The 26,572-nt window shown below is 41.9% G+C and overlaps 1 protein-coding gene across 1 annotated transcript in view; it reads right to left on the bottom strand.

Moving 5' to 3' along the window:
* Positions 1-306: 306 nt before the first annotated feature.
* Positions 307-26,572, bottom strand: part of nipal2 (NIPA like domain containing 2) — a 33,111-nt gene continuing 6,845 nt past the window's right edge. Inside the window, exons 2-11 of the mRNA XM_084050632.1 lie at positions 22,511-22,579; positions 20,663-20,831; positions 9,599-9,658; positions 8,510-8,631; positions 6,636-6,732; positions 6,064-6,199; positions 5,587-5,675; positions 1,657-1,720; positions 1,461-1,558; positions 307-1,113 (exon numbers count right to left, since the gene is read on the bottom strand). Coding sequence (XP_083906758.1) covers positions 1,007-1,113; positions 1,461-1,558; positions 1,657-1,720; positions 5,587-5,675; positions 6,064-6,199; positions 6,636-6,732; positions 8,510-8,631; positions 9,599-9,658; positions 20,663-20,831; positions 22,511-22,579 — 1,011 coding nt within the window. The 3' untranslated portion in view covers positions 307-1,006. The remainder of the gene's footprint in view (positions 1,114-1,460; positions 1,559-1,656; positions 1,721-5,586; positions 5,676-6,063; positions 6,200-6,635; positions 6,733-8,509; positions 8,632-9,598; positions 9,659-20,662; positions 20,832-22,510; positions 22,580-26,572) is intronic.

Raw genomic sequence — 26,572 nt, 5'->3', positions numbered from 1 at the left:
TGACAATTTGTTTTTGTTTAAAGCTAAACATGTAAGAGCGAATCATATAGTGGGTTGTGGATAAAGTCATTCTTATTTGGTTAAGAAGTTCCCCTCACCAAGCATTTTAGTGAAGTCAAGCAGTCTTGATGTGAGTGCAGTCCGTTTTTATAAGTAAGCTGTCTTGTAATTATTCATAATAATTGTAATTAACCAAACCCCATAATCACATACTGTAGGCCAGTTCCTGCTTGGGACCTGTGTTGACATCATCACTTCTATTTGCCTTTTCACTGTCCTAACTATAAATAAAAAAAGCATTAAACATTTATATATAACATAATATTTTTATTTTCCATTTTTGGCCACACATTAGTGACACAAATACTCCAAAGGGAGTGGGACTAAATTATTATTATTACCACCATGAAGAAAAAACTGCCTGCTCATTTCTGGGGTTCCTTTACCAGTAGAGGGCACTAGTGCACTTGTTTTGTTGCATTACGTTTTTTTGTGACATCACATTTGATCATTGGTTTATTAACAAGATTTGACACCATATAGACCTAGTTATTTACATTTTGGCAATGAAAGCATTGAGTTTTTATGTTAGGAGGAATACATTTGCAAGAGTGGCCTCTCTGATCTTTTGACTCACAGTACTATGAGTAATTCCATTTGGTGTCTATTGTGCATTTTTGGCCTTTGAACCTGAGATGTGTCATCTCTTTCCCAGAGTCCATTTTTCTCATCAGCAGTTCCCAACAAGCCTGCTGGAAATATCTCTACAATAAATAAAGCCATTTTGAGAATGATCATTTGGCACAACATCTCAGACAGAGGTCAATGCTGTCAGTACTACCAACCAGATGGCATACTTCCATACATGGGTACCATAATTACTATGAATAATTATATACTGTTGTGGAGCCCTGATTTATCATGTCTGCGACAGGCAAACCAAGACATTCATGTACCCGTACGCACACATCATACAACAATTCAGTCTAACAGATGGAGTTCAGTTCTAGGAATCATCTGTTGAGCCAGCTCTGTTGCACATGAGTTTGGCCGCCAGCGATCCGTATGTAGTGTTCTTTGCCTCAGGCTGGACTTTGCTTTTGTGCCTTCTCCCTGTGTGAACATGAATAGATGTATGAACTCATAAATGTAATTTGCAAAAGTCAAGTCTTTTACTGATAGGATTTTTTGTTGGGTCGGATAATGTTTTTCTACACTACTGCAAATGAGATGGTTACTACTATTGGGGCTACAGTCGGTTAGTGAACAGATAAATTCACTGCACTCTAACAACGGGACCATGTTTAGTTCTAGTGGTTAGGAGGGGGAAGTGTTTTCAAAATAATAATAAAGGCTTTGATTAACTAAATGTTTCCTCATGTTGTTTATTGGACTGTCTTTGAGTATAACATGCATTGAATTGTTTGCTATTATAAAATGTAACAGGCCAAAATGCATACCTGGAATTTTGTCCATCGCAATAAAGGTCTTGTCTTGATGTTTTACCTTTGGTCTATTTCTGGCTATCAAGAAAACTCCAAGAAAAGACAGAAGACACCTGGAAAAGGAGTTTCACAGTTAGTTGGTCCCAGTTACAATGTGTGATTACAGTAAATGAAGTAACACTTGGTTCAGTAAAACTTGGTGAAAGCTTACCCAAAAAGGAACATACAGATGTTCAGTAAAGCCAGCCCTTCAAATTCCTGGTAGAACACAATTCCTACAAAATGTAAAATAATTGTCAAACATGTAAACACACGCACACGCGCGCACACACACACACACACACACACACACACACACACACACACACACACACACACACACACACACACACACACACACACACACACACACACACACACACACACACACACACACACACACACACACACACACACAGTATATATACCCGTGTGTGTGTGTATATATATACACACACATGTATATACTGTATATCTGCTATGCACTGACTCAGTGTTTACACCTCCACAGCATCCAGTGTCTCTCAGTGCTTTTACTCAGTGTTTACCCCTCACACAGGCCCAAATTAACGCACAGGCACACAGGGCTGCAACCCAGGAGCTCCAGGGGGCCCGGCGGCCCGTAAGCACCAAACAATCATGCAATATCTTTTCTCCATCCTGTGCCTGTGTTTGTTTGTGTCAATGCCTGACATATCCAACATAGACCAGCTAACTGTGATAATGATACAATTCCCGTGAAGGAATTGGAATTTCTTCCAGTTACCAGTCTCACAGGCAAATCCTTCTTTCACGCAGTTACTGCAGAATTGGAAAGGATGAGTATTGATATAGAAAATTGTAGGGGACAATTATAGGGGGACAATGCTACAATAATTTGTTTTATACAATACTGTATAAAAGAGTGCAATCACGCATATCGTCGGTGTCCAGCCAGGACCAGCTAACTCCATTTTCAGTTTTGTTTTTTTTCATAAATCAAGGCTATTGAACACCCTTTAGGTCTGTGTAAAATATCAAAACATTTGAACCAATGAAAAGTATTAAAAAGCGCCTCTGACGAAAACTCCCAACTCCATTGGATCCTCAAACTGTCCGTCAAAAACAAACAAGTCCCCCCTCTCCTCTACAGCGCTGCTTTTCAACAGCATGAGTAGAGCGCGTTGCGCAGTGAACGAGGAGGAGGACCACGTAAACAAGCTCCCCGTAGTCTGTTAAAACTATGCAGTGTACCTGTTTATCAAACTTAGCACTGACGCTAATGTTATGAAAACAAGTAATTATATTTCTAAAATCTATTAAGTGTTTAATGAGGAGAGCAATGTGACAAGAAGAAAGGCGTTCATAGCATTTCTGTCGCGCTATTCTACTACCTCTTTGCAGAAGTTATTGTAATATTTAAAGTCCTGTTTATTATTGTAGGCCTATATAATAAGTGGCATGAAGCATCAGGGCATTAATTCACACGTTGTTGTGATGCATTGTGAGCTTGGAGATCCATTGTTAGCTTTTGAGAATTTGTACCCTTTTGAAACCTCTCCCTCAGCAGCGAGTGGAGCTACTGTTGTTTGGACACCTAACTCCACTTCAGCTTGATTTCTGCTCGTCTGAAACTGCTAACTCCACTTGCGCTGGGTAAAGTGTTGATTTACCCGCGATTTGGTTAAAGTATTGATAATATAATGACACATGCAAGTATCTGACAATATATAAAGTCACTATACCAACTTTGATGAGGCAGTATTGCTTTGTTTTAAAAATATATGGTTTTCTTCATTTCCTGAAAAACGTATATTTTGTTTTTGCGTTTCCTGAACAATGAGCGTTTTGGAGTTAGCAGTTTCTGGCTGGACAGCAGAGATATGTGAATTAAACCTGCTTGTGGAATGGGTGCCGTGCATTCAACCAATTCAGCAGTCAAAGCAGTATGCATTAATTACAAAAGCATCATCCAGTCTCTCCATGGCATAAGTGAGGACGATACCCAAAACCTGTCATTGTGTAATGAGTCGTCAGCGCTCTGACATAATGAAGTGGTTGGAGGGTGTGTTCTTATGCACATTTGCATAATATAATAACTCCAAAATATTAACTTTTCAGGAAATTGTTTTAGAACAACACAATACTGCCTCATCAAAGTTGGTATGGTGACCTTAGACATTGTCAGATACTTGAATGTGTCCTTATATTATCATCATTTTACCCAAATACAGCTCAAGTGGAGTTAGGAGGTTTTTGACCATTAATGTTCCGTCTGACTTTGTCATTCTAATCAAATCAATGATGGAAAAAACACCCATCTCCAAAATTGAAGTTAAGTGGTTTGACCGACAGTTTGAGGATCCAATGGAGTTAGGAGGTTTAGTCAGAAGCACTTTTTAATACTTTTCATTGTTTCAATATTTGGAAAACCCACATACAGACGTAAAGGGTGTTCAATAGCACTGATTTATTAAACAAATAAAAAAGTTGGAAAATGGAGAAGACAAAAATTGAGGTTTCTACCCGACAACGACGATAAGAACCAAATGTTTGAACTACAGTTCAAACTACAGCAGTTTAAAAATGTAAGTACTTTTTTGAGGGGTTTAAGTGAGCATGACGGGAGGCCAATGAGGGAGGTAGTTACAGTAGTCAAGCTTTGAGATGACTGGGAGGCCTGGATAAGGAGCTGAAAGAGATAGTGCATGCACATCAGGTACTGGACAAACGACAATCAACGGTAAAGGTAAAAATAAAAAGCACACTAGTTCTCAGCTCCACTTTTTTTTATTGCTGTTTAAGGTTTCGATCTCACTAGATCTTCGTCAGAAATTTTCCTGATGAAGATCTAGTGAGATCGAAACATGACCTCTCCTTTACAGGACCAAGTGATCACTGCCGTCATGTGTGCCTTGAAGGACAGATGACTGTCCAGGACAACACCCAGGCTTTTGGCAGTTTAATGTAGCCAAGTTGATTTTATTTGAATGGAAAAATAGGCTTATAAAGACTGCCTTTGTCTGGGTAAAGTAAAGGTACTGTCTATGGTGCTGAAACACTGTTACAGGATTCCTTTTGGCCAGGGGGTGGGGCCAGTTCCTGCTTGGGACCTGTGTTGACATCATCACTTCTATTTGCCTTTTCACTGTCCTAACTAAGGGCTTAAGCCTGGTCATAGCCCTGGGGCCTAAGTCTTATTTGGGCCCTGCCCTCACAGCATTCAGTGGCTCTCAGTTCCTCAACAATATCCTGCCCCATGATCCATCACACATTTTCTAGGCATGTTGGCTCAGAAATGCAACTATTAATGGGCATTTCAATTGAGTAAATTCCTATTATGGCCCTGTGCCTGGTAGTGAAATTGCCAGTACACCTGCTGAAGAAGGGCGTCTTGCCCAAAATGTCCATGTGGCAATTTAAAAGTCAGTTTGAGTTTGGAGTGCTGTCCTAGTATTTTTCCCTTTTTTCCATTATTTACTACTTTAAGGATCCAGCACCCAGTTTTGTGAGTCGAGTGCGTTGTATCTTATTTCCTGCCTTGTTTTCCCAATCTTCCCCTTTTCAACCTTTATATAACTAGGAGCGTTGACTGTATGTCCCCTGTCCAGATTTCCCCAGTCTATGCTTTTAGACCAGTGACTTTCTGGCCACAAGCACATTTTTGTAGCCATTAGATTGTAGCATTTACCTTTATTTTGTTAGTGCTACTGCCAAACGTCTACAATTATTCCTTAAAATGGAACAAATGGAATCTTACCACTAAGATGCTTTTGTGAAGCTAAGTGTAGGATAACTATTGATCAGCATGATACTGATCTATGCTGGCTCAGTATACAGTACATGCTATAAATAGGCTGCTAAAACTGTTAAAGAGATACACTTCAAGGATGAATCACCATCTTGGCACTATGTTCGACTCCTTTATGCTCTGTCATGAATAGATCTTTACAGCACTTTTCCCCTTCATCTTCTTCCTCAGAAACTATTTGAAAAGAGTTCATTTCACAGAAATAGTATTCACACCTTTTTTTTGGTGAACTCCCAGAGAAGGAAATCTACAGGCTGTGACAGTAGCATCAGTAAAGCATGTGATTGATTGACAGCACTGGGGTTGGCATACCTGCAACAATAGCACTGGCGGTGAAAAACACGAAGTTGATGGGAACCACCTCTGTGGCATCAAACATTTTCATTGCCTGATTGAGAAATCTGTGGAGAAAGAAGAGATAGGCTGTCCAGCTCTGTTTTGAAGGTGAATAGAATGTAGTAACGGAGACAGCATAGCAGGCTCCTTATCCATCATAATAGTCTTGTAGTGTCAATGTAAATAGGACCAATATAGGCTACTGTATATGTTATACACAGTAAAATCTTCAGCGTTAGTTCATCAATTTTACAAATGTAACCAAATGGGCTCTTACGGACCCATTTGGTTATATTTGTACAAATTGAACACTGAGGATTTTACTGTGTACACTCCAAATCTACATTGGTTCTGCTTCTGTTCAGAGATTCTGAATAACTGAATTGAATCTAGCAGTGACCATGATGGCTGGGTAAAAAAAGAAAATGGCAGAAAGAGAAAACCTTCACTAACTTGATCTGGAAGACACAGGAGGCGATCATGACTACCAACATGACGTAGAAAATGGGGTAGATGAGTTGCAGAGAGCCTTTTATAGACTCCGTGATCATCCCCGACACAGCTTTGACTGATATGACTGTCATAGAGGCTGCAACAACACATGAAAACAAGAAAACAAGGGCCAGTTCAGGAGAGCATGACCAGTCTACAAAAAACATTATTGCTGGATGCAGTGAGTGGCAGGACACATCTTTTTCCATTTATAGAATTCATTAGACTGTATTCTATAAATGCACAAAGACACGTTATCTTCCCTCAGAGGAAAAGAATAGGTCCATGACGTGCTTATATACTGTATATCTATCTATGGTTATTATATTACAATTGATACAAATTGAATTAAGGGTCCTTCAACATGCTTCACTTATCCACCATAGACAAACTTCTTTCCAGAAATGATAATGGAGAGCGGTATCGGACCGGTCAGTTTTTGGTAGCCAGGCAACAGAGCAATGTGCAACTGCCTGTAATGGCTCATTCGATAACCTCTGGCATCGATCACGTTGTTTCCACTCGTTCATTACCAAGCAGGGCCACAAGCAGCATCACAATGACAATGTGCTTCACATTCCTCCTCTTGTACACGTACAGCAGGATGCAGAACACTATGATCTCTATAAGCTGGAGAGAGTGAAAGACGCAGAGGAAGAGAAGTGTGAGGAGTGTGAGAGCAAAGGAGATAAGGCAGGGAAGAAAACACAAATCATTAATAGAAAAATAAAAAAAGATAACCTCACAGGATGGGTCCTAAAAGCCAAAAGCTTTTATCCAAAGCTTTTATCCATTTACACAGGATTTTGCAGTATGGAGCTATCCACGGTGGAAAAACCTTGCCCCAAACAAAATACATTTGGCAGTGAGCATTGTGCTTTAATTGAATCAAAACACCTTGGCAAACAAATGTTATGAGAGCAACCACAGGCACAGCTGTCCTTCTGAGTACAATAGCACTCAATTCTTAAAGGACAGCTGATGAAATGCCACAGGGCTCTAAACGTCTGGAAGGCAGGAGGAAAGGACTGTCAAAGCCAACTAGTAATGTGACAGTCTCTCATAAAACATTCTAAAATGTTTCTCTGACTATCCTAAATACATTTTAGGATATATTTTATGATGTTATTCTTTTGGCTCACGTTCAAATATAGCTGTTAAAGGGGAACTTCACTGGTATTTAACGTGAATTGAAACTCATCGAAGTGCCGCATTTTAAATAAACGTGTAGGCTGGCAGCAATGTTCCAACATGAGTTGTCAAGACACGTAACACACCAGGAAGCACTGTAACAGATGTTCACATCCTTCTCACAATAGAATGATAGGATTTATGATTTTATTTTTTGGATTTAAATATCAGATCAAATATCATGTTGTTTATGAGTTTAAGTCACGCAAGTGTGACTGCCATATAATCAGCATTTTATGGTCCTGATGCTGTATAGACAATGACGATCAGTCTGTTTAACAATAGGCCTAATTAGGAGTCCTTCTAGAAGAAAAGATTTGACAATAGTATGACCTTATGGAAATGTGGGGAGACAGTGATGGATAATTCATTGTCTTCACAGCATTACTTTGATTAATAACTATCTCCAATTAATCACTTGTTGCTTCAGGCTCTTCCTTCATAGCCTGATGAGTATTCACAATGCATTCCCTCGGCTGGTAAAGAGCACCCCCTTTTTAGACGTCATCGTTCAGTCCAGCCAGAGGCCAAGCGACACTAACTCCATGTGAAAACATCTACCCATAACCATACAACCCCCATTACCTCCATATCTTTGAGCATAATTTTTCAATGTTTTCTTTTTTTATAATGCTTTTTTGCAGTCTCTATGCATTGTCTTGGTTCAGCGACTAGGACTAGATACAGGAGCAGAATGTGAAATATGGTAGGGAGAGATGCTGTGCTCTGAATAATGATGGGCGCCCAGTCGTCCTGTGTTTACACCACTGGCAAGCACCCCTGATGAGCTGCGAGTGAGTCTCATTGTCAGTTCAACACACGTTTTAGTTGAGTTATGGATGGTCAATAGATGGTCCATCTATCAATAAACAATGAAGGAAGTAATCACCCTGAGAGTTGGCCCAACAATCTTGCCACATTAACTACTGTATTGCTGCTTACCGGCCCGCAATACTTAAGGGATTATACCAGCTAGGCATCTTTACAGATTCTGCTGGTTAGGACCCTTATGGGCCTGTAACTCCGGAAATGTACAAATGGAACCAAATGGATCCTTACAAGTCCTTTTGGTTCCATTTGTACATTTACAGTGTAGATAGGGGTCCCAGAGATAAACGATTTATGAAATAAGGGTCCATGGCTCTAATCCTAATGCATATCAAACCGGGGGTTGTTGAAATTAAAAGTGGAGGATCCCTGGTTTAGAGAAACATACGAGGTAAAGAAGGAAGTGCCAGCTGACGATGTAATACCGGACCAGGCTGGCAGTGATGTGTGTCGATTTATGGGGGGCAAAGGTCACCAGCACATATGTTCCTGTTATGACCAGAGCGCCACCTGTGGAACAGAGGATGAATCATAATAATGTTATGGTTTTCTCTAAATATTTAGTGTGTTAAGTGACACTGAATTAAATTATCGCTGTTCCGCAAAGACATTGTATTACTACTTTAAGACTTAAAAGAAACTGACTTTAATGTATAGTGTACTACTGGCATTTTGGAATGCATTTGCATTTGTCAACATTACACAAAAAACAACGTGAAAAAACCTGGAAATGGTAGGCAGTTAAACTGTAATCATGAAAGTAAAAATGTACCGTAATCAATTTTTACACTGAGGGTTAAATGAACACAGACTTTACTGTGTATGTAAATTTCCATTCCTTGATAAGCTTATAGAAAGTTTATCATTCTGCACTATTCACAACTTCATGAATATAATTGTTAATATAGAACTGTTATAGAACTGTTAATTTCCCTGAAACTGAGAAAACAGCCAGCACTCAATGAATGTCCTTTTCACATAGCTTTATTTATGTACCTCACCCAGACCCAGCAATGGACACGTTTCAACCTAGTAGGTCTTCCTCAACATACACACAAGCAATAAGTTATGGGACAGAGTGTGGGGAGAACAAAGATTCTCTAGGCTAGCGACACCGTCAGCGATGCGACAGGCAGCAATACCCACCTGTGCTTACATCTAAACGCATCCGTCGCTCTGTCTGGGTGAGGTAAATAGAGCTTTGTGAAAAGGACGTTCATTGAGTGCTGACTGGCTTCTCAGTTTCATGACATTGTTGGGCCGTGCACCAGACCTTGAGACTTTTGTTTAATCCGGTGTGTCGCAGGCATTCTGCTTTGCAGTGCTTTCTCTGTTAATTTCCCTGGCAATTAAATCAAAGCATGACAATATTCCCTCTGCCTTTTGCTCCACTGAGATGTGGTTTGCAATGTAACTTGTTGTTTTTTTAAATCAGGAAAACATTCATAATTTATCTTCTAGCTACTTTTTTACTTACCGACAACATCAGAGGCACGCATCGTTTCCTTGAGGAAAAGCACAGATATGATGGCGCTGGCTGGGGAGAGAAAAGGTAGAAATCACACCATAATCAAGGCTTGAATCAGCCACCATTCACAATGCACTACCCTATCATTTGAATTCTAACATAGCAATACCTACACACCCAAACGGGCAGCAGGAGGATTCAACAGAGCCTAAGACATGATGTAATTTAAGCTGTGCAGTGTGCAGTGAAAATGTCTAGGTACTTTGCATGTCACACTGTGTGTCTCTAAATAAAACTACATAATTACATTGATTGACAGCACACCGATTATGTTTGTTTTTGCTTCTCCAGATTCCCCTGAAAATGTGCTTTGATTCAAAAGGTATGACAAGCAAAGCGAGACATTGTACTGATTGTGCTGTACATATTGGCCCGAAACAATAATGGCTATGGCGATAATATTGCTAGATGGGAATAATCAAGTTCTACAGCAATGAAGTCGAAGGGAGTTGGGCAATGCATAAGTGACCATGTGGAACATTAGTATCTCTATCTAGCTGGCTGAACAGCAGCTGGACTGAACCTAACGACTTGAATCTTGAATCCAATAACCTCTTTGAAAACTTCCAATCCGGTTTCCGCTCCAAACACAGTATAGAGACTGCCGTCGCCAACGACCTCCTGCTCTCCTGCGACACCGGCTCACAACATCCTCATCCTCCTTAACCTCAGTGCTACTTTTGACACCATCAACCACTCCATACTCCTCTCACGCCTCAAATCCACCCTCGCTATCACTGGCACTGCCCTCTCCTGGTTCACATCCTACCTCTCCGACAGACATCAATTTATTTCCATAAATAACTCCAAATCCACCACAACCTCTGTCACCCACTGTGTCCCCCAGGGCTCGGTGCTTGGCCCTCTCCTGTTCATTCTCTACTTCCTCCCCTTCGGACAAATCCTTCGTCGCCATGGCCTCAATTTCCATTGCTACACCGACAAAACACAGCTCTACCTCCCCTCCAAAACCATTACTGCTACCACCCTCTCCACCCTCACCACCTGTTTGACTGACATTAAGTCCTGGATGCAAAAAAAAAATCTTGAAACTAAATTGCAATAAATCTGAAGTCCTCATTATCAGTCCAGATGCCCTCCCTCACCCGCTCCACTCATCATTTCTCCCCTAATATTGACGGCTCCATTGTCACCCCCTCCACCAAAGTCTGCAACCTTGGTGTCATCCTGGATCCCACCCTCTCCTTCCAATCCCACGTCAACCACATTACCAAAACAGCCTTCTTCCACCTCTGAAAAACATCGCCCGACTCCATCCCACACTATCCCAAACTGCTGCAGAGACACTCATCCATGCCTTCATCACATCCAGACTCGACTACTGCAATAGCCTCCTCTATGGTGCCACTGCAAAAGTTCTCTAAAAACTTCAATATGTGCAAAATTGTGCAGCCCGCCTCCTCACCGGAACCAGATCCAGAGACCACATCACCCCAGTCCTCCATGACCTCTTTGGAACCCACTCCCACCTCACATCAAAGCCGCCCCCCCCTCTTGCCGTGTTCAAAGCCTCCCTCAAAACCCACCTTTTCAGACTTGCTTTCTCTGCCTAACCCATACCAAATCTCCCTTTCTTCTTCTTAGTCTTATAGCTTGTTGTTTTTAGCCTTTTAACGTTTTTTGTTGTTGCTCCTAATGAAATATTTTTTAAGCTGTTTTGTAAAGCGACTTTGGGTGCTAAGAAAAGTGCTATATAAGTCTGAGTTGTAACAGGTTCCAATTACAGTACCCAAAAACCACAAACATTTGCACTCAAAGGACCACAATGAAAATCTTTTTATTTTTATGTTTTATCCTTTTAAGACCTTAGGCCGATTCTACAGATGCCGTCGTTCTCAAACTTTTTCGTGCCAAGGACCTCCAAAATTATATGTATTTGGCTGCAGACCCCCCCATCTGAAAATGTTTTGTGCCAGGGACCCCCAGAAGAGAAGAAAAAAATAAATCAAACTTTCAAGATTTTAAATTTAAAAAAAAAAAAAAATAGCAGATGTAGAAGCTCGCAGCACAGCATGAAGTGACGTGCTGTGAGCTTGTAGATCTGCACATTTTTTTAGAACCACTGTTCTAAATCCTAAGAGTTTCTTAAAAACGTATGTTGCTATATAGCTAAAATCTAAAATGACACATGCTTTCCCGGTTTTAATGGGTTAACAGATATGTACAAATATATGTTCATGTATATGCATTTTTGTTAGTTACAATGTCAATCAATCAAACCTGTTATTTGCGCATACAGTACACACACACACACACACACACACACACACACACACACACACACACACACACACACACACACACACACACACACACACACACACACACACACTGTACATGTAAATACACATAGGGACCCCAACCACCACACACACATTAAACACTGGTTTGTGTTAGTCACTCAGTAGTCATGACTGTAATAAATAATCAAAGTAACACATTCATCTTGGCACGATTCTGTGAAAACGCATAGATAAATGGAGCATGTTATTTCAAAGCATCAAAGTCGGCTTGTTGGGAGATAAAAAAAAAAGAAATGTCATGCTATTTCATGCCGTATTTATATGAACTCATTCATCAGTATCATTGTCAAAGGATGGCAAGCTGAAAAGCAATCAGTTTCACATGAGCTGAGTGTCAGATTAGTCTTGTTAATGTGTCTCAGTGAAATGCAGAGAGTGTAGGCAGTTGGATAAATTTGTCTGTCACAGAAACAAACAAGTATTACAAATAGACGGTTAACAGACAGACAGGCAGGCAGACTGGCTGAGACACTCAATCTGATAGTATGGACAGATACATGTAACATTTAACTATTGAGTCTTGAGAGTGTACAAATGTACACTCTCACATTTGTACATTGTCAGTAAACCGACAGGCTGACATGCAAACACAATAATATTAACTCCAACCCTTAAGGGTCCATTTTTACACAATCGGATTTGAAATTAACACTGCGGATTCGCAGTGAAAGGGTTATGTCCAAAAGCTATACCTCCATAACCACCAGAATGAAAGATTAGCAACACATACAGAGTCAAGCGCGACAGCGCATAAATGCCTCAATGCATCAATGCCTCAGAGAAAGGGAGCATGTCATCTGACTTTTAGGCTATCACACTGTGACAAATGGATTCCTACATAAATATTGTGCATTACACAGCAGCAGCATGCATAGTATGCCTTTAAGGTTTTGTCTCCAAACAGTCGTTTACAAGCAGAATGGCTACTATAGAGAAATAAAGGGTGTTGGAATTCACTTGTGATAAAGCATAAACTGTGAAATGCAATAGTACTTGAGTACAGAAACAGCTTGAGAAACTTGAGAAAGTTAATTTGCTAAATCCCACTTTCAGACAGGGACCATAGCAACATCAAAAGAGAAAATGCTGGAGGACACGGATCATCTTAAAAACTTTTAATAACGTTGAATAGGTGCCAACAAGCAAGGCAGCTCAGTGTCTTCTTCAGAGCTGACATAGATCTGAAGGTGCTGTCAAAACATCAGTCTTGCTTGTTTGCACTTATTAAATGTTATTAAATGTTTTCATGATGATCTGAGTGCTCCAGCCTTTTCCCTATTTGATGACAATTTTACTGTCTAATCCAGGTAATAATTACTGCAAATAATATATACAGGTAATAGTACTTCTAAAGGTTAACACTATTCATACAATCAGTCATCAGCACATTCATCAGCACATTCACATACAGCGAGGAATGACTTGATGTGATGATAGAATCATTAACGTTTTAATAAAACATGGATTATTATGCAGGCTATCATCTTGGTCATGATGAACCATTCAGGGAGCACTTGATCTTAATATTTCACTTAACCACTTAAACCATGTACTTTGGTGATCAGGGTCCCCAAGGGGTCCATACTTTGTCCCCTTCTTTTTTTCCTTCTACAGCAAATCTCTTCACCGAAATACAGGCTCACAAAACGTCACAACGCAACATGTTGTGAGCTTGTAGTTCTGCTATTTGTGTAGATCTGCTATTTTCTATGGCAAATTATTTTCGCCTATTGTCGCTGAATCTTCGCCACATACGACATGCCCAGACTAGGGACGTTAGGGTTCATGTGGTTAACATTTCATCTAACAGGCAATGTTAGTTTTCACATTGAGGGCTCCTCCTTTGCTTCTGGGACCAGCTGGATCTAACAAGTAACCATAGCAACATACAAAGTCAGATTCTCAAGGATTGCTTATATGAAATGTAGCAACGAGAACCTCTGGGGTGCAGAGAGTGCTGTCACCACTATGTCACCACACACTGTTTGTATGACTATATATATAATATGTACACACACATGCACAAACGAATGTGCCGCTACAGTGCGTGCGTGCGTGCGTGCGTGCGTGCGTGTGTGTGTGAGATGGACAGTGTGTATAAGTGCATGTGTGAGTGATTTATATACATGTGTCAGAACCTTCATGTTCTTTCTCTGATGTATAGAAGTGAACTCCTTGGGGAAAACACATCATGTCAACACCACATGACCCTGACAGAGAGGAATGAAAGCCGTTGTCGGCGCCAAGCAAGGCCATACCATTTGATCTCCACCTCAGCTGTGCAGTACTTTCACATAAGGTCCAAGTAATCGAAGTAGACTAAATTTCCCAAGAACAGTGAAAGCAATATAGCCTTATTTTAAGTTATTTAGCTTACCTAAAGAAACTACAATGGTAATGCCATTCTTAACAGAAAGAAATGGCTAAGAAATGTGTAATAGAAATGACATGCGAAAATGTTGAGAAATCTAATAATTATAAAACCTGTATAATTATTCTATATGAATACAAATTCCACCAACCCTTTCAGTGTGTCTGTAATATATATATATTTTCTCTCAGTGCAATTTCTGAATCAAATTCCTTTTTATCTCCAACTTTCCCTTGCTTTCCCACAAGAGGACTGAATGGAGAAAGAGCCCATGGCCTGCTCCATATACTGTAGCAGTATTTGGGACAGTGCTGTCAGTCCTAATAGAGACTGGTGGTTTCTGTGGATTGAGACTGAAGTAACTAGAAGCTCGCCCCCGCTACGCGGGGGCTCGCGTCTAGCCCGCGGCCACGCCCACGTAGCGCCCGCGGCCACTTGGCAGCTCATGTAAGTGGCGTAGCGTCCTGAGGGCCAGTGGGGCCGTGGCTCGGTCAGTGAAGACCCTGTAGTGCGGATGATATGTGGCATAGAGGGGCAGATTGTAAATCCCCAGAGGAAACATCTGTGGGCTACCATTGGTTCAGCGATGTGTGCGGTCGCCCTGCGGCCCCTCCTCCTCCACCAATGTGCAGTATTGAGAGCCCTGACGTCACAACAATTGGAGCGATGGGCACTGCACTCTGGTTGGTTAGGGTACACCTAGGGCCCAGGTAGAACCCAGTTAAAGCCTGCATGGGCAAACCCAGTTAGGACCCGCCTTGGTCCCACATAAACATGGCTAGTTGGGGCCCACCTAAGGGCCAGGTAGAAGCTACTTATAGCCTGCATGGGCATCGCAGTTGGGACTGAAGTGGATGCCGCTGACATTGCTGACATGGGGTCCATATGGTTTAGAGTTTCTAGTGTCTCTGTCTCTCTCTGGAAGAGGTTGCACATGAACTCTGCAGCCGCACTGAGACGCTCCAACACAAACACTCTGACATTAGGCTGCTTCACACAACAAACATCAGCACCACGCTGCTGTTTGTCCAAAAGACACAATATCTCCTCTCCCACCGACGTCATGTGTTCATTTATCGACAGCCGTACAGACTCCTTTTGACACATTTTACCTCGTTTATCCAGCTCTCACTGTCTCTCCACATCGGGCTGTTATAGCGCCACCATGAGGCTGATTAGAGAAATCTCAAGTGGAATTTCTTCCTCGGCATAGTGGGAATGTGGGTGCAAAGTTGCACAGAAAGTGCATGCTGTGTTCATAATGTGAGGCATTTTGGTCCAAACGGAGCAGTCCTGCAGACTTTGGAAGCCATTTTAGCCAATCAGGATGGAATATGAAAAATCTGAAAGGTTTTTTTTTTAAATGACTGTGGAGATACTGTGTACCGATGTGCGTGATGTTTGGGCAAAATATGTAGGAGTACTGTGAGAAAAGGTGTTTAGCAAAAAGCGGCCTCCTGGTGGCACTGTAACAGGGCCATGTGAAAGAAATAGGGCAGAGGTTCTGAATTGGCATCCAGGGAGTGTGTGTGCACAGTTTCGCTGCGATCAAGTCAACGATGTGAGAGATTAGCTATCACAGACGGACGGACAGGTCTTGCGCCATGCCTTTCGGCCTGGCGGAGACAAGAAAAAAACGAAAGGACAGGAAATTACCATTTCTGCAACAAAAGTAGTCAACAAACTATACTATAAAAACATTGGCCACATTGTCAAATAATCTAAGAAAGAGGCAATCATGTAGAAAATAGCCGATCTACAAGCTTACAAAGCCTCTGAACGTGAGGCGTTTCGAGCTTGTAGATCTGCTATTTTCACAATATTTACTTGTGGAATGGAGTCAAACAAAATGGGGTGGGTGGCCAGATCAATTACGTTTATTTGGGGGGGGGGCGGCCTGAAAGGGTTGATAAGCACTGCTGTAATTGGAGCGAAATTATCTGAAATTACTACATGACCATAATGCAGCCTAACATGCGTTGCACGGGGCGGTCCTGCCATTACGTTAGTTACTGTAGTTGCTGTGGAGCTACATAGTTCTCCAGAAGACACACAAACATACACCATCTACAATGGACTACCTGAGCAGCAATATTGACATTCATCACACGAACGTGCATTGTTGACAAAGTGATTGCACAGCCGCTGCAGGCATGACAACCACGTTAGCGTTAGCTACATGCCACTATCACAGCTCCCTGTCCGTCGTTGCTTCGACTGAATGTGATGGCTACAGCAAGCTCTCTGCGATGCCATTGTCTGGAGACTGCTCCTGGCATGACACGACCAATGAGAGTGAGCGCTGTCGTTGTTGCTAAGATACGGTGGCGTCACTGCCCCATAGCTTGTAGATCTCTCACACATGATTGGCGTAGGCTGCGTTGCCAGGTCTGACTGTTTGTATAAGCGATTTTGGGCTTATTTGGGTGCACTTTTGGGCTCGTTTCCATAGACCACGGCAGCGCTTATTTCTTTCCCGTGACCGATGTGGCAAAAAAAGGTGCAAAACGAACCATCCGGAAGTAAAGTGCGAGATGAAATATATAGCACTTTTTGATTATTAGAGAAGGAGACAGATGTGAAGGTGGAAAATGGAATGTAGGAGATTATATAGTTTTTCATGAGCGATTTTTGTAGCAAGTTGTGAGTGAATTGGGCCACTCCTGTGGGCGGGGGGCTGATTAGAACCATTGGGGTTTGGGAAGGAGACGCTCTCTGTTTGAGTGGAAAGATGTGTCAGCCAGGAGAACGCATAGGGACGATCATGCATATGGCAGAAGCATCATCTCTCCTCTCCTCTCTCAATCTCTTCATTGCTCTCCAATATCACCTCGTACATTCCTCTTATCTCTGTTCCTTCTTGGCTCCCTGCTCTTCTCTTGTTATACCCTCCCCTCTTGTCCTCCTGTCTCCTCTCCTAAGGACCCCCCATTGTCAGCCCCCTCTCTGAGTTGTCACACTCCTGAAATGCACAGCAGGGAGGGTGTGTGATGTTTGTATTTGTTTGTGTGTTAGCTACAAAACATTGCTAGCAGGCAAATAAATCTTTCAAGGCAGTATGTTTGCATATAAATAGAGATATAGTGTGTATGTTTAAGATTCAAGTATTCCAGTACACTGTTCAAATCGACTTTTCTTTAATGTAATCCATATAGTCGCATACAACAAAATATTGCCACGAACGACATCCCTTGCGTTGTGGCTTCTTCAGGTTCGCTCGGGATTAAATGAAAGAAAAATCGATGGCACCATGGACGAGGAGCACAACCATGCACAGGGCAGGGCACTCACACACTAACGTGTGTGTGTGTGTGTGTGTGTGTGTGTGTGTGTGTGTGTGTGTGTGTGTGTGTGTGTGTGTGTGTGTGTGTGTGTGTGTGTGTGTGTGTGTGTGTGTGTGTGTGTGTGTGTGTGTGTGTGTGTGTGTGTGTGTGTGTGTGTGCGTGCGTGCGTGCGTGTGTGTGTTTTAACACGTGTATGCCAGACAGCATCGCTCAGCCTTCCCAGAAGTGTGTGTACTGTATGTCAATGTGCGCACGTGCCTCAGTTAGCCTTCACCAGAGATGGAGTTGCAGTGACAGGCGGCAACCTGCACAGCCTCCCTCAGATCCACCTGTCAGATATGAGGTCAGTCCATGTAATGACTGCAGAGTAGACAACATCTTCTCTCCCTCCTGCCTTAACTTCTTCATCTCTATCGTCCCATTAACCAGTCTAGTCAGATATTCTGGCTTCAGACATTTCTTTGCTTTGCTTCAGCTGAGCATTTACATTTAGCTGTAGCCTTCTCACTGTGTGTGTAGATGTTGGACCATTAATTCACTACTTGCAATAGTACGAGAGGAACACGAGAGGAAATGTGCTGTGGTGAATAACATTATCTGCCTCGTGTTTTATGCAAATGTGATTTCATATTGTGAATGTGTGTCTTTCTCACAGTTAATTCTGCTCTGTTGATATGCATTGCGAGGCAATTCCTAGCCATTATAGTATGGCAAAAAAAAGAAACATGTTTCTCGGCCAATCAGGATGATTGATGTTGTAAAAAAGGGAGTTACAATATACTAATCAAAATGTTTTAATTAAGGTAACAATTTCTTGTGACTTGACAAGAAGCAGAGTGAACGTTAATAACAGTGGGATTAAATAGAATTAGAATAATAATAATATTTCAGACTTTTCTAGATCTTAAAAGTCACTTTCCATGAGAGGAAAAAGTCAGTTGTGAAAAGCGAGTCTGAAGGGGTGGTTTTTGAGGTCGGCTTTTAAGGTTGACAGGGTGTGGGAATCTTTCTGTTTAGGGAGTATTTTCCACTTAGAGTGGGCAGCAACTGAAAAGGCCCTATCACTCCAGGTTCAGCACGTTGTCCGGGTTCAGCACGTTGTCCGGGTAGCTCTGTCGGTAGAGCACTCGCCTTTGGACCCCAAGGTTCTGTGTTCGATTCCTTGTACTGCCAACTCAGCATTGGAGTAACGTGGCTTGGGTAACTAAAACAAGCATTAAGTACTGGGACTTGATGATAGGTGTTGCACTCCACCGCAACAATCCATTCCATCCCAACATTCTAGGGGCCTAGCGCATTGAAAAGTGGATAGACACCCTTGCTCTCGGCTGATACCAACAATAAGCCACTCTGGCCTACTTACTGTCTTGATGTATGAGATAACCAAACAAGGTCTTTCAAGTCTTTATTCAGCCCATTCATTCGTTGGGTAGACAGGCCTATACAGTAGGAAAATGAATTGAAGCATTTGGTGATGGCAGCCATTAATATCTACTGTATGTGACTCACTGTCACCACCAGCATAGTAGTGAGAGATAGGTGGCCTGGAGGTGGCAGCTTGACCTGTTCAATATTTAACCTGTCATTGTGTACACTGAACAGCTGCCAGCTGTGCCAACCCAAAGATCTGCAGCTCTTTCATTGGCTAGTGCCAGAAAATGGATGGCTTAGTTCACACTAGGACAATTTATTTATTTGTAGTGTATAATTCTAAAGACACTTATTAGATTCAGTCAACTCCACTCTTTCTCCCCTATCTTTCCTAGAAAACCAACATAAAATGTGAGGAATTTGAACCAAAGTATTTTAAATTAAATGTGGAGCTTATTTCCAGTGTTTTGACCACTTTGTTGGATATCATACATTTTTCATTTTCTTCTCAAAGGCACTTCACTTTGAATCCTTGGGGAGGCACCCTGGTGCTCATCTGTAATGCTGTGTTAACACTGTCGGCTACAAAGCTACAGGCTACCATTCATTTTCAATGGAAGCCAGCGACATGAAGATGCAAAGCCAACACCTGGCGTTTGTACTGTAGCTGCTACTAAATCTACAAAGCTGCAATCCAAGTTGAGCTGGCTTCAACTGCAGCTACAAAGCTACACAACCAAGTCTTGTTTAAGCATTTCCACTCACCTTCGCTCTCCACACAATTCCTGCTTGTAATGGGGGAAACTAATTATTTCCGTCCTCTAGTTCCATGTTCTTTTTAACCCCAGGCTTTATTTTCCTTTATATTTTTCTCGCTAGTCTGACGCGCACTTGATGTCGTCAACGAGAGTGTTGATCAACAGTGACTCCACGACAGATACACAACATCCATCCCTTTGTAGCTTTGAATCTTTGTATCTTTGGGAGCTACCCTGCCCATGTAAATGCAGCATAGGAGTGCATGCCAGATAGTATTTTAAGTTGTGTGAGATAAATGCTCACAGGCTCTCGTGACAAATAAGTGTAGTGGAATAACCACACCAAATACAGACCTTAGTACACTGTGCCATAATACTAAGCTTCCCTTTGTTCATATAGCAAAAGGTTCCATGTTCGGTTAGAAGATGGGCTGCTATATATAATATTAGCTTGGGTCTGAAAATATACCATTAAATAGTTATCAATGCACTGAAAAGTTGATTAGTACAACGTGAGCCAGAGGAAATTAGTCTTTCCACACCTTTTGAATTCCTCATGAAAATGAAAAACACCAAAGTACACCTATGGTACTCTGCAAGTAAATCCTATCGTAAAACACACAATGAGATATGAGTATGGTAGTATTATACTTAATTTATACTTGGTTACATGCCAGTGCTGTGTGCCGCGATGTGAGCTTGTCTGCTATTGTATCTGCTATTTTCGGTAGCAGATCCAAGAAAGGAAGCCACCATTTTCTCCAAGAAACTCCAAAAAAGGAAGCCACCATTTTGCCTGCCTTCATGAATGCTGAATAATGTGGCAACCTGTCACTTCAGCATTGGCAGCTGCCAGCTTTGACAACCAAAATAATGTAGGTAAAGAGTAATAAGGCTGGGCCTACCAATGACAGACACACAGCCCAGAGGGGCTATGAGTGAGGCGGGGGCGAAGCCGTAAGCAGCAAAGTTCCCAAGTTCCCCCACACCCATGAGAACCACGCCACACCACCACAGCGCCGAGGTGTAGTAGGGTTTGGAGCCACGCTGAGACTGACGCACGTGGGCATATTTCTGTTGGAGAGAGAGAGAAAAACGAGAAGGAGGCAGATTAGTTTTTTTCATGTTAGCTGGAGGAATGCTGAGGATTAAGTAAAAAGAAAAGAAAAAGGGGATAAGAAATAACAAGAAAAACCTACAAGACAAATTGTAAATGTGAACTAGAGGGTTTACAACAGTAAGTCAACTTAATCTTTACAGCTTTATGTAACCAAATAAGAAAAACATAAAAAAACAACTGGGGCACAATAGAAGAGGTGATAAAGTAATCCAGTGCTTAAATGCATTTTTCAGTGAGGGATAAAAGGATTTCCACATAAAAAGACCAATGCGGAGTGTCTGGATGGTGCAGGAGTAAAGTTCCTGACCACCACCATGGAGACTGGAGTTTGACTCCACGGTACCTCCAGCTTGGCTGGGCACCCAAAAGAACATAATTGTCACAAACACTTTTTGGGTGTAGCTGTATATTCAGTAAAATACTGATGAATGAAGAGTGAAATTTGATGTGCTGAATTTAAAAAGAACTGAAAGATGAATTAAGTTTGTTTGGCTTTACTTAGGGGTGGCCGTGGGAGAGTGTAGGTTGTCTGCGAGTCCTATAGATTTCGGTTTGTATCGGTGCGTATCGAAGCATCCCTGAGCAAGTCACTTAACCCGTTATGTCTTGTGTACAGGAGTACAATTATTCTGCTTCTTCACACATTGTAGCAGCTTTAATAATTACAATAGTAAACACAACAAGGACAATAAAATAGGGAACTAGAAAAAGTGCTCCTCGGAGCACAGGTCTCCGCCAGGTCAGGTACGTTATTCTGGCCTCCTGGTGGCGCTATAATAGGCCAATGTGAAAAGGGTGCCATTTATTCTTAGGTCTTTCACGGCAATCAGACACTGCATTCATGATTTGAGGCATTTTGTTCCAAAAATGTGTTTTGCTAAATTAGACCTGCTGGTGGCGCTATAACAGGCCAATGTGAAAAGGGTGGCATTTCTTCCTCGGCCTAGTGGGAATGTGTGTGTGAAATTTCACGGAAATCGCAAGCTGCATGCATAGTTTGAGGCATTTTGTTCAAAACGGACCAATCCTGCAAACTTTGGAAGCCAACCATAGGCAATCAGGATGGAATATGGGAAATCGGACAGATCCGTGTTGATCTCATGACTATAGAGATACTGTGTACCGATTTGCATGACATTTGGATAACATCTGTAGGAGTAATGTAAAAAAATGTGTTTTGCACAAATCGGCCTCCTGGTGGCGCTATAACAGGCCCATGTGAAAACATTGGGGCAGAGGTTCTGAATTGGCATCCAGGGAGTGTGTGTGCACAGTTTCGGAGCGAACGGACCAACGGTGCCAGAGATTAGCTGGTAACACACAGACAGGACACACACACACACACACACACACGGACACACGGACACACGGACGGACGGAAGGACGGACGGAGGGTAAAACATACTCTCTCGCCATGCCTTTCGGCCTGGCGGAGACAATAATCAAGAAAAAGAACAGACATCATCATGACCATTTGAGCAGCCATCAGCTGGTCGAATGTGAAACTGAATTTCCGCCACGGGACAATAAACATATAAACATAAACCTTCTTATGTGGGAAAACTTGCTCTTTATGTAGCATCAGCATTGTGCCGTGTTGACAGACCGTTTTGGGTGGCTGGATTCCACTTACCTGTATATTGAGAGAAATGCTGATGAGAACATTCCCACATATGGAGATGATGATTCCCAGAAGATATGTCTGTGGAAACAAACAACAGAAGAGCAACAGATGTGAGATGAGAACGCTCCACCAAACACCCCATAATCCACCCTGCATGCCCTACTTCCTGCTCGCTGATAAGCCATTACCAAGACAACAGCAGGCAACATTAGGACATCTAGTAGTGTTCAGTTTAAAAGGCAATGTGAAAGTGTGCGAGCGAGCGTGCTTCTGTGCCAGTGGACAACATCTTTTATTCGCTTTGGCATTGTGATCACATCTCAGAACTTAGTTGGATGAGCTGTGGTGAACAGAATGTTCCTGTTCTGGAACTGTGTGAGAAGGAGAGATCTTGTTTACTCAAGTTTCAGTGTAGCTGTCAATGTGGTTCAGATGATTTATCCCACCTTGTTACCATAGAATATTGCCCATGTGCCAGAAACACCAGAATCTCTACCAGTCATTACAATCACAAGTCCATTACCAGAAAGTAACTTGCCTCTCTGTTTGAGGCCTGACTAAAAGGGTTTACTCAGGTTTAGTCAGTTATTTTGCTGGAAAACCTTCAGTTGGAATACATAATTGCTGTATAATTGATTACACAAGAACAAGATAATCTGTGAACCAATTCTCTCCTGTTTCAGAGATACTCTGTGCACCCCCACCCTAAATACGCACCCTGTTTGGAAGCTCAGTCATTCACTCATTTACAGTAAATACATTTTTAGTTCATAAGTATAATGCCTGTGTAGTATAGTAGTGCAGAATAAAAGTGATGGTGGTGTGTGAAGGACTGTGAATTATGAAGAACTAAGAACTAAATAGCTGGTCTACAAGCTCACAACGGTATAGTACATTATATCTCAGACTTAAAGAGGGAAGCGTAATCACTGCAAAGGGAGAGGTAGCAGCAGCAGCTTACCACATCCATGTAATTCCCTTGACTTAAGAAAAGATAGAGGGTGGGTGGAGGCAAATTAAAGTGTGAGGAAGAGACACTAAGAAGGCAGTTAAACTGCCAAGTGTGTTTTTAGAAGGAAGAAAAATAAGGAAAGGAAATGAGTACAAGAAATCCTTAGAGAGGAAAGCAAGAGAGAGAGTGGGGGAAATCTGTGCGAAAAAAGAGAAAGCGAGAAAGACTAGTGAACAAAGAGACAGAAGAGAAAAGAAAAGAGGAAGAGAGAGAAGAAGGGAATCAGAGAGAGACCCACAGTCATTCACAGTAGGGATAGTCTTGGCTTGGTGTGTATGGTCCTTACTATCGCCCAAACCCAGAGGTTCTCAATCGGGGTGCCTTACAGCCACATGAAAGAGCTTGTGGGTTATCGTCTGAAAATATGCATGTGATTTACAGCAGAGATAGCTTGTCTGAGGTGAACCGCAAGAGTCAAATGGTATCTTACAGTGATCCGGTATTCAAAGTTTACTTGAGTAAAAGTACAAAAGTATTGCCATTAAAATACACTTAAAGTAAAAGTGCCCATTATGCAGAAGGTCCCATTTCACACGTTTTCAAATGGATAAAATGTATACAAAATCCTTTGAAAATAGCAGATCTACAAGCTCACAACGCGTCGCATTGTATCTTTTTCACCATCATCCTTTCCTCTGGTCTCGATACGCCACAGAAAAACAGCTAATCACAATACATCACACAGTAAGACGCCCTACTCTCTGTAGAGCTACTTCCAAGAATAAGCTTTCTCTTCATCTTTACAGTTACGACCATGCAGTATCGTTTCACAGTTGCGCTATAGTGTACTGTAGTCATGTTACCAGAGACTAGAATACACTTCTTGGGAGAAGTTAATTCTCGTTCTAATCAATAACTTGAGTATTCATTTTCACAATTTCTGTATGTTAGCGGCCGCAATAATAATAATAATTTAATCAGGGGAGATGGGTTTATTTTTAATTCCTATCTAAAGTGGTTTAGATAGATAATGCTTGAAAATCTTGCATAGTGCAGCTTTGAAGTCACTTGGCAAAAATAATCACACATTGGCCTCTGTTTGTCTAGCTCATCAGCACAGAAGTAATACAGAGCACTGCAGAGCTGGGGGCCTGAAAATATGATTATGGGTGTAGTTCACTTCAACACAGTTTAATAACCTTTATTTGAATGAGACAGACACAGACACACACACACACACACACACACACACACACACACACACACACACACACACACACACACACACACACACACACACACACACACACACACACACACACACAGGGTTGGCTAGGCTTTCATTTTCCAGTGTGTGCCCTGCGTACAGCGACAAAATAAATAAATACCATTGCTATGCAATAACATAGAATATTGAGAGAGTTAATTTCCATAATTTCCGTAAGCTATAGTCACAGAACAATACGTCTACCCAATACAGATGGCACAATATAAAGTCATTTGCAACTGGTTTTCAATTAGTTTTCTTCTCAGTCTTCTCGCAATTACATAATATTGTACGTGCTCCAGCAGTCTTACCCAAATCGTCTCTATGTAGAAGGAGTTTGCCCTTTCTGTCTCTCTAGGACCCCTTAGTTGAGAGAAAGATGAAGCCGGGACCCGCACTATTGTATAAAATTGTGTTGCAGATTAAACGGTTTCATAGATTTCATAGATATTTCATAGACTTGTTTGACAGCACTATCACGTTGGATTCATATTAATGTGTATTTTCAGACATTTAACTACATAAATTGTCAATACTTAGTAAACTTGACCTTTCACTCTGTACTTAGTCTGCTCTTTTTCCCTCTATACCAAACCAAAATAGCCGATCTACAAGCTCACACCGCCTCACATCATGAGGCATTTTTGGCAAAAGTTTTCCTCAGAATAGGGATGCGAGGGTTCAAGTCGTTAATGTAAAAAAAATAATATCCTATCACACAAATATTTGGCGGCCCCCTTGTAGTAACTCTGAGAACCCCCTAGGGGTCCCGGACCCCCTATTGAAGACCCCTGCTCTAAGACACCACCATGTAAAAAAAAAAAGTAAAACTGCAGAGCAGCAATGCAATGCATTTGACACTGAAAATCACTCTATACTGCCCGATAAGTTGAATGCAATCGGTGCATCTGTGAACTGGATGAAATCCTATCTGGAGGGAAGAGAATGGGTGGTGGATGTCAACGGAACCCTGTCCTCCCCCTCCCAGTGAGCTGCAGCGTTCCTCAAGGAAGCATACTGGGGCCTTTACTGTTCCTAATTTACATTAACGACATGACATCAGCATGTGAATGCAATTTGTTATTGTTCGCGGATGACTCGGCTTTCCTGGTCTCGGACAAGGACAAATTGCAGGTTGAAAAAGCCCTTAGCTCTGAGCTTGGTAAAATCTGCACATGGCTCACTGATTACAAACATTCCAAAATGTACCTCAGTAAGGCCACAGACTCTACGATCAGAGACAATGTTATCACAAGGAAAGAAGAGATTACCAAACTGGGTTGTATTTTAGATAACAACCGGTGATAAAATGGCAACAAAAGTCATCAAGAAAGTCAATCAAAGAATAAGATATTTGGGCAGGATCTACTCGTTGGTCAGTAGGAATGCACTGAGGACACTAGCTGGAGCACTCATCCAAAGTCATTTTGACTATGCATGCACCTCATCGTACTCTAGCACCTCAAAGGCACTAAAATCTAAACTACAGACCTCTCAAACAAACTACTAGACCTCACACCTAGGACTCACCTTACCCCTGCTCATTAAGCTAGTGTGGGATGGCTCAGGGTAGAGGACACAGTACAGAAACTTGCAACGGGCCTGGTTTTCAAGATCCTCAAGGGACCAGTCCAGTGCCCATGTACCTGTCTGACTACTTCAAAAGAGTGAGAAACGCACATCAATTAAAGTGACAGCGAGATCATAAAGCGACATGCAAGATGCTGGAAACATGTCGCCTCTGCCGCCGCCAAGCCATGCCACCTATGCCCATGCCACGAAACACCAGCATCTTGCGAATGTCGCTCCAAAAGCCCCTCTTTTTTTTTCAAGAAGGCACATCACTTCATTA

This window comes from Gymnoscopelus microlampas (assembly GCF_963454915.1).
Source record: "Gymnoscopelus microlampas genome assembly, chromosome: 3".
NCBI classification, from domain to species: Eukaryota; Metazoa; Chordata; class Actinopteri; order Myctophiformes; family Myctophidae; genus Gymnoscopelus; species Gymnoscopelus microlampas.
The sequence above is the reverse complement of the archived record's forward strand: the minus strand, read 5'-3'. Positions and strand labels throughout refer to the sequence as shown.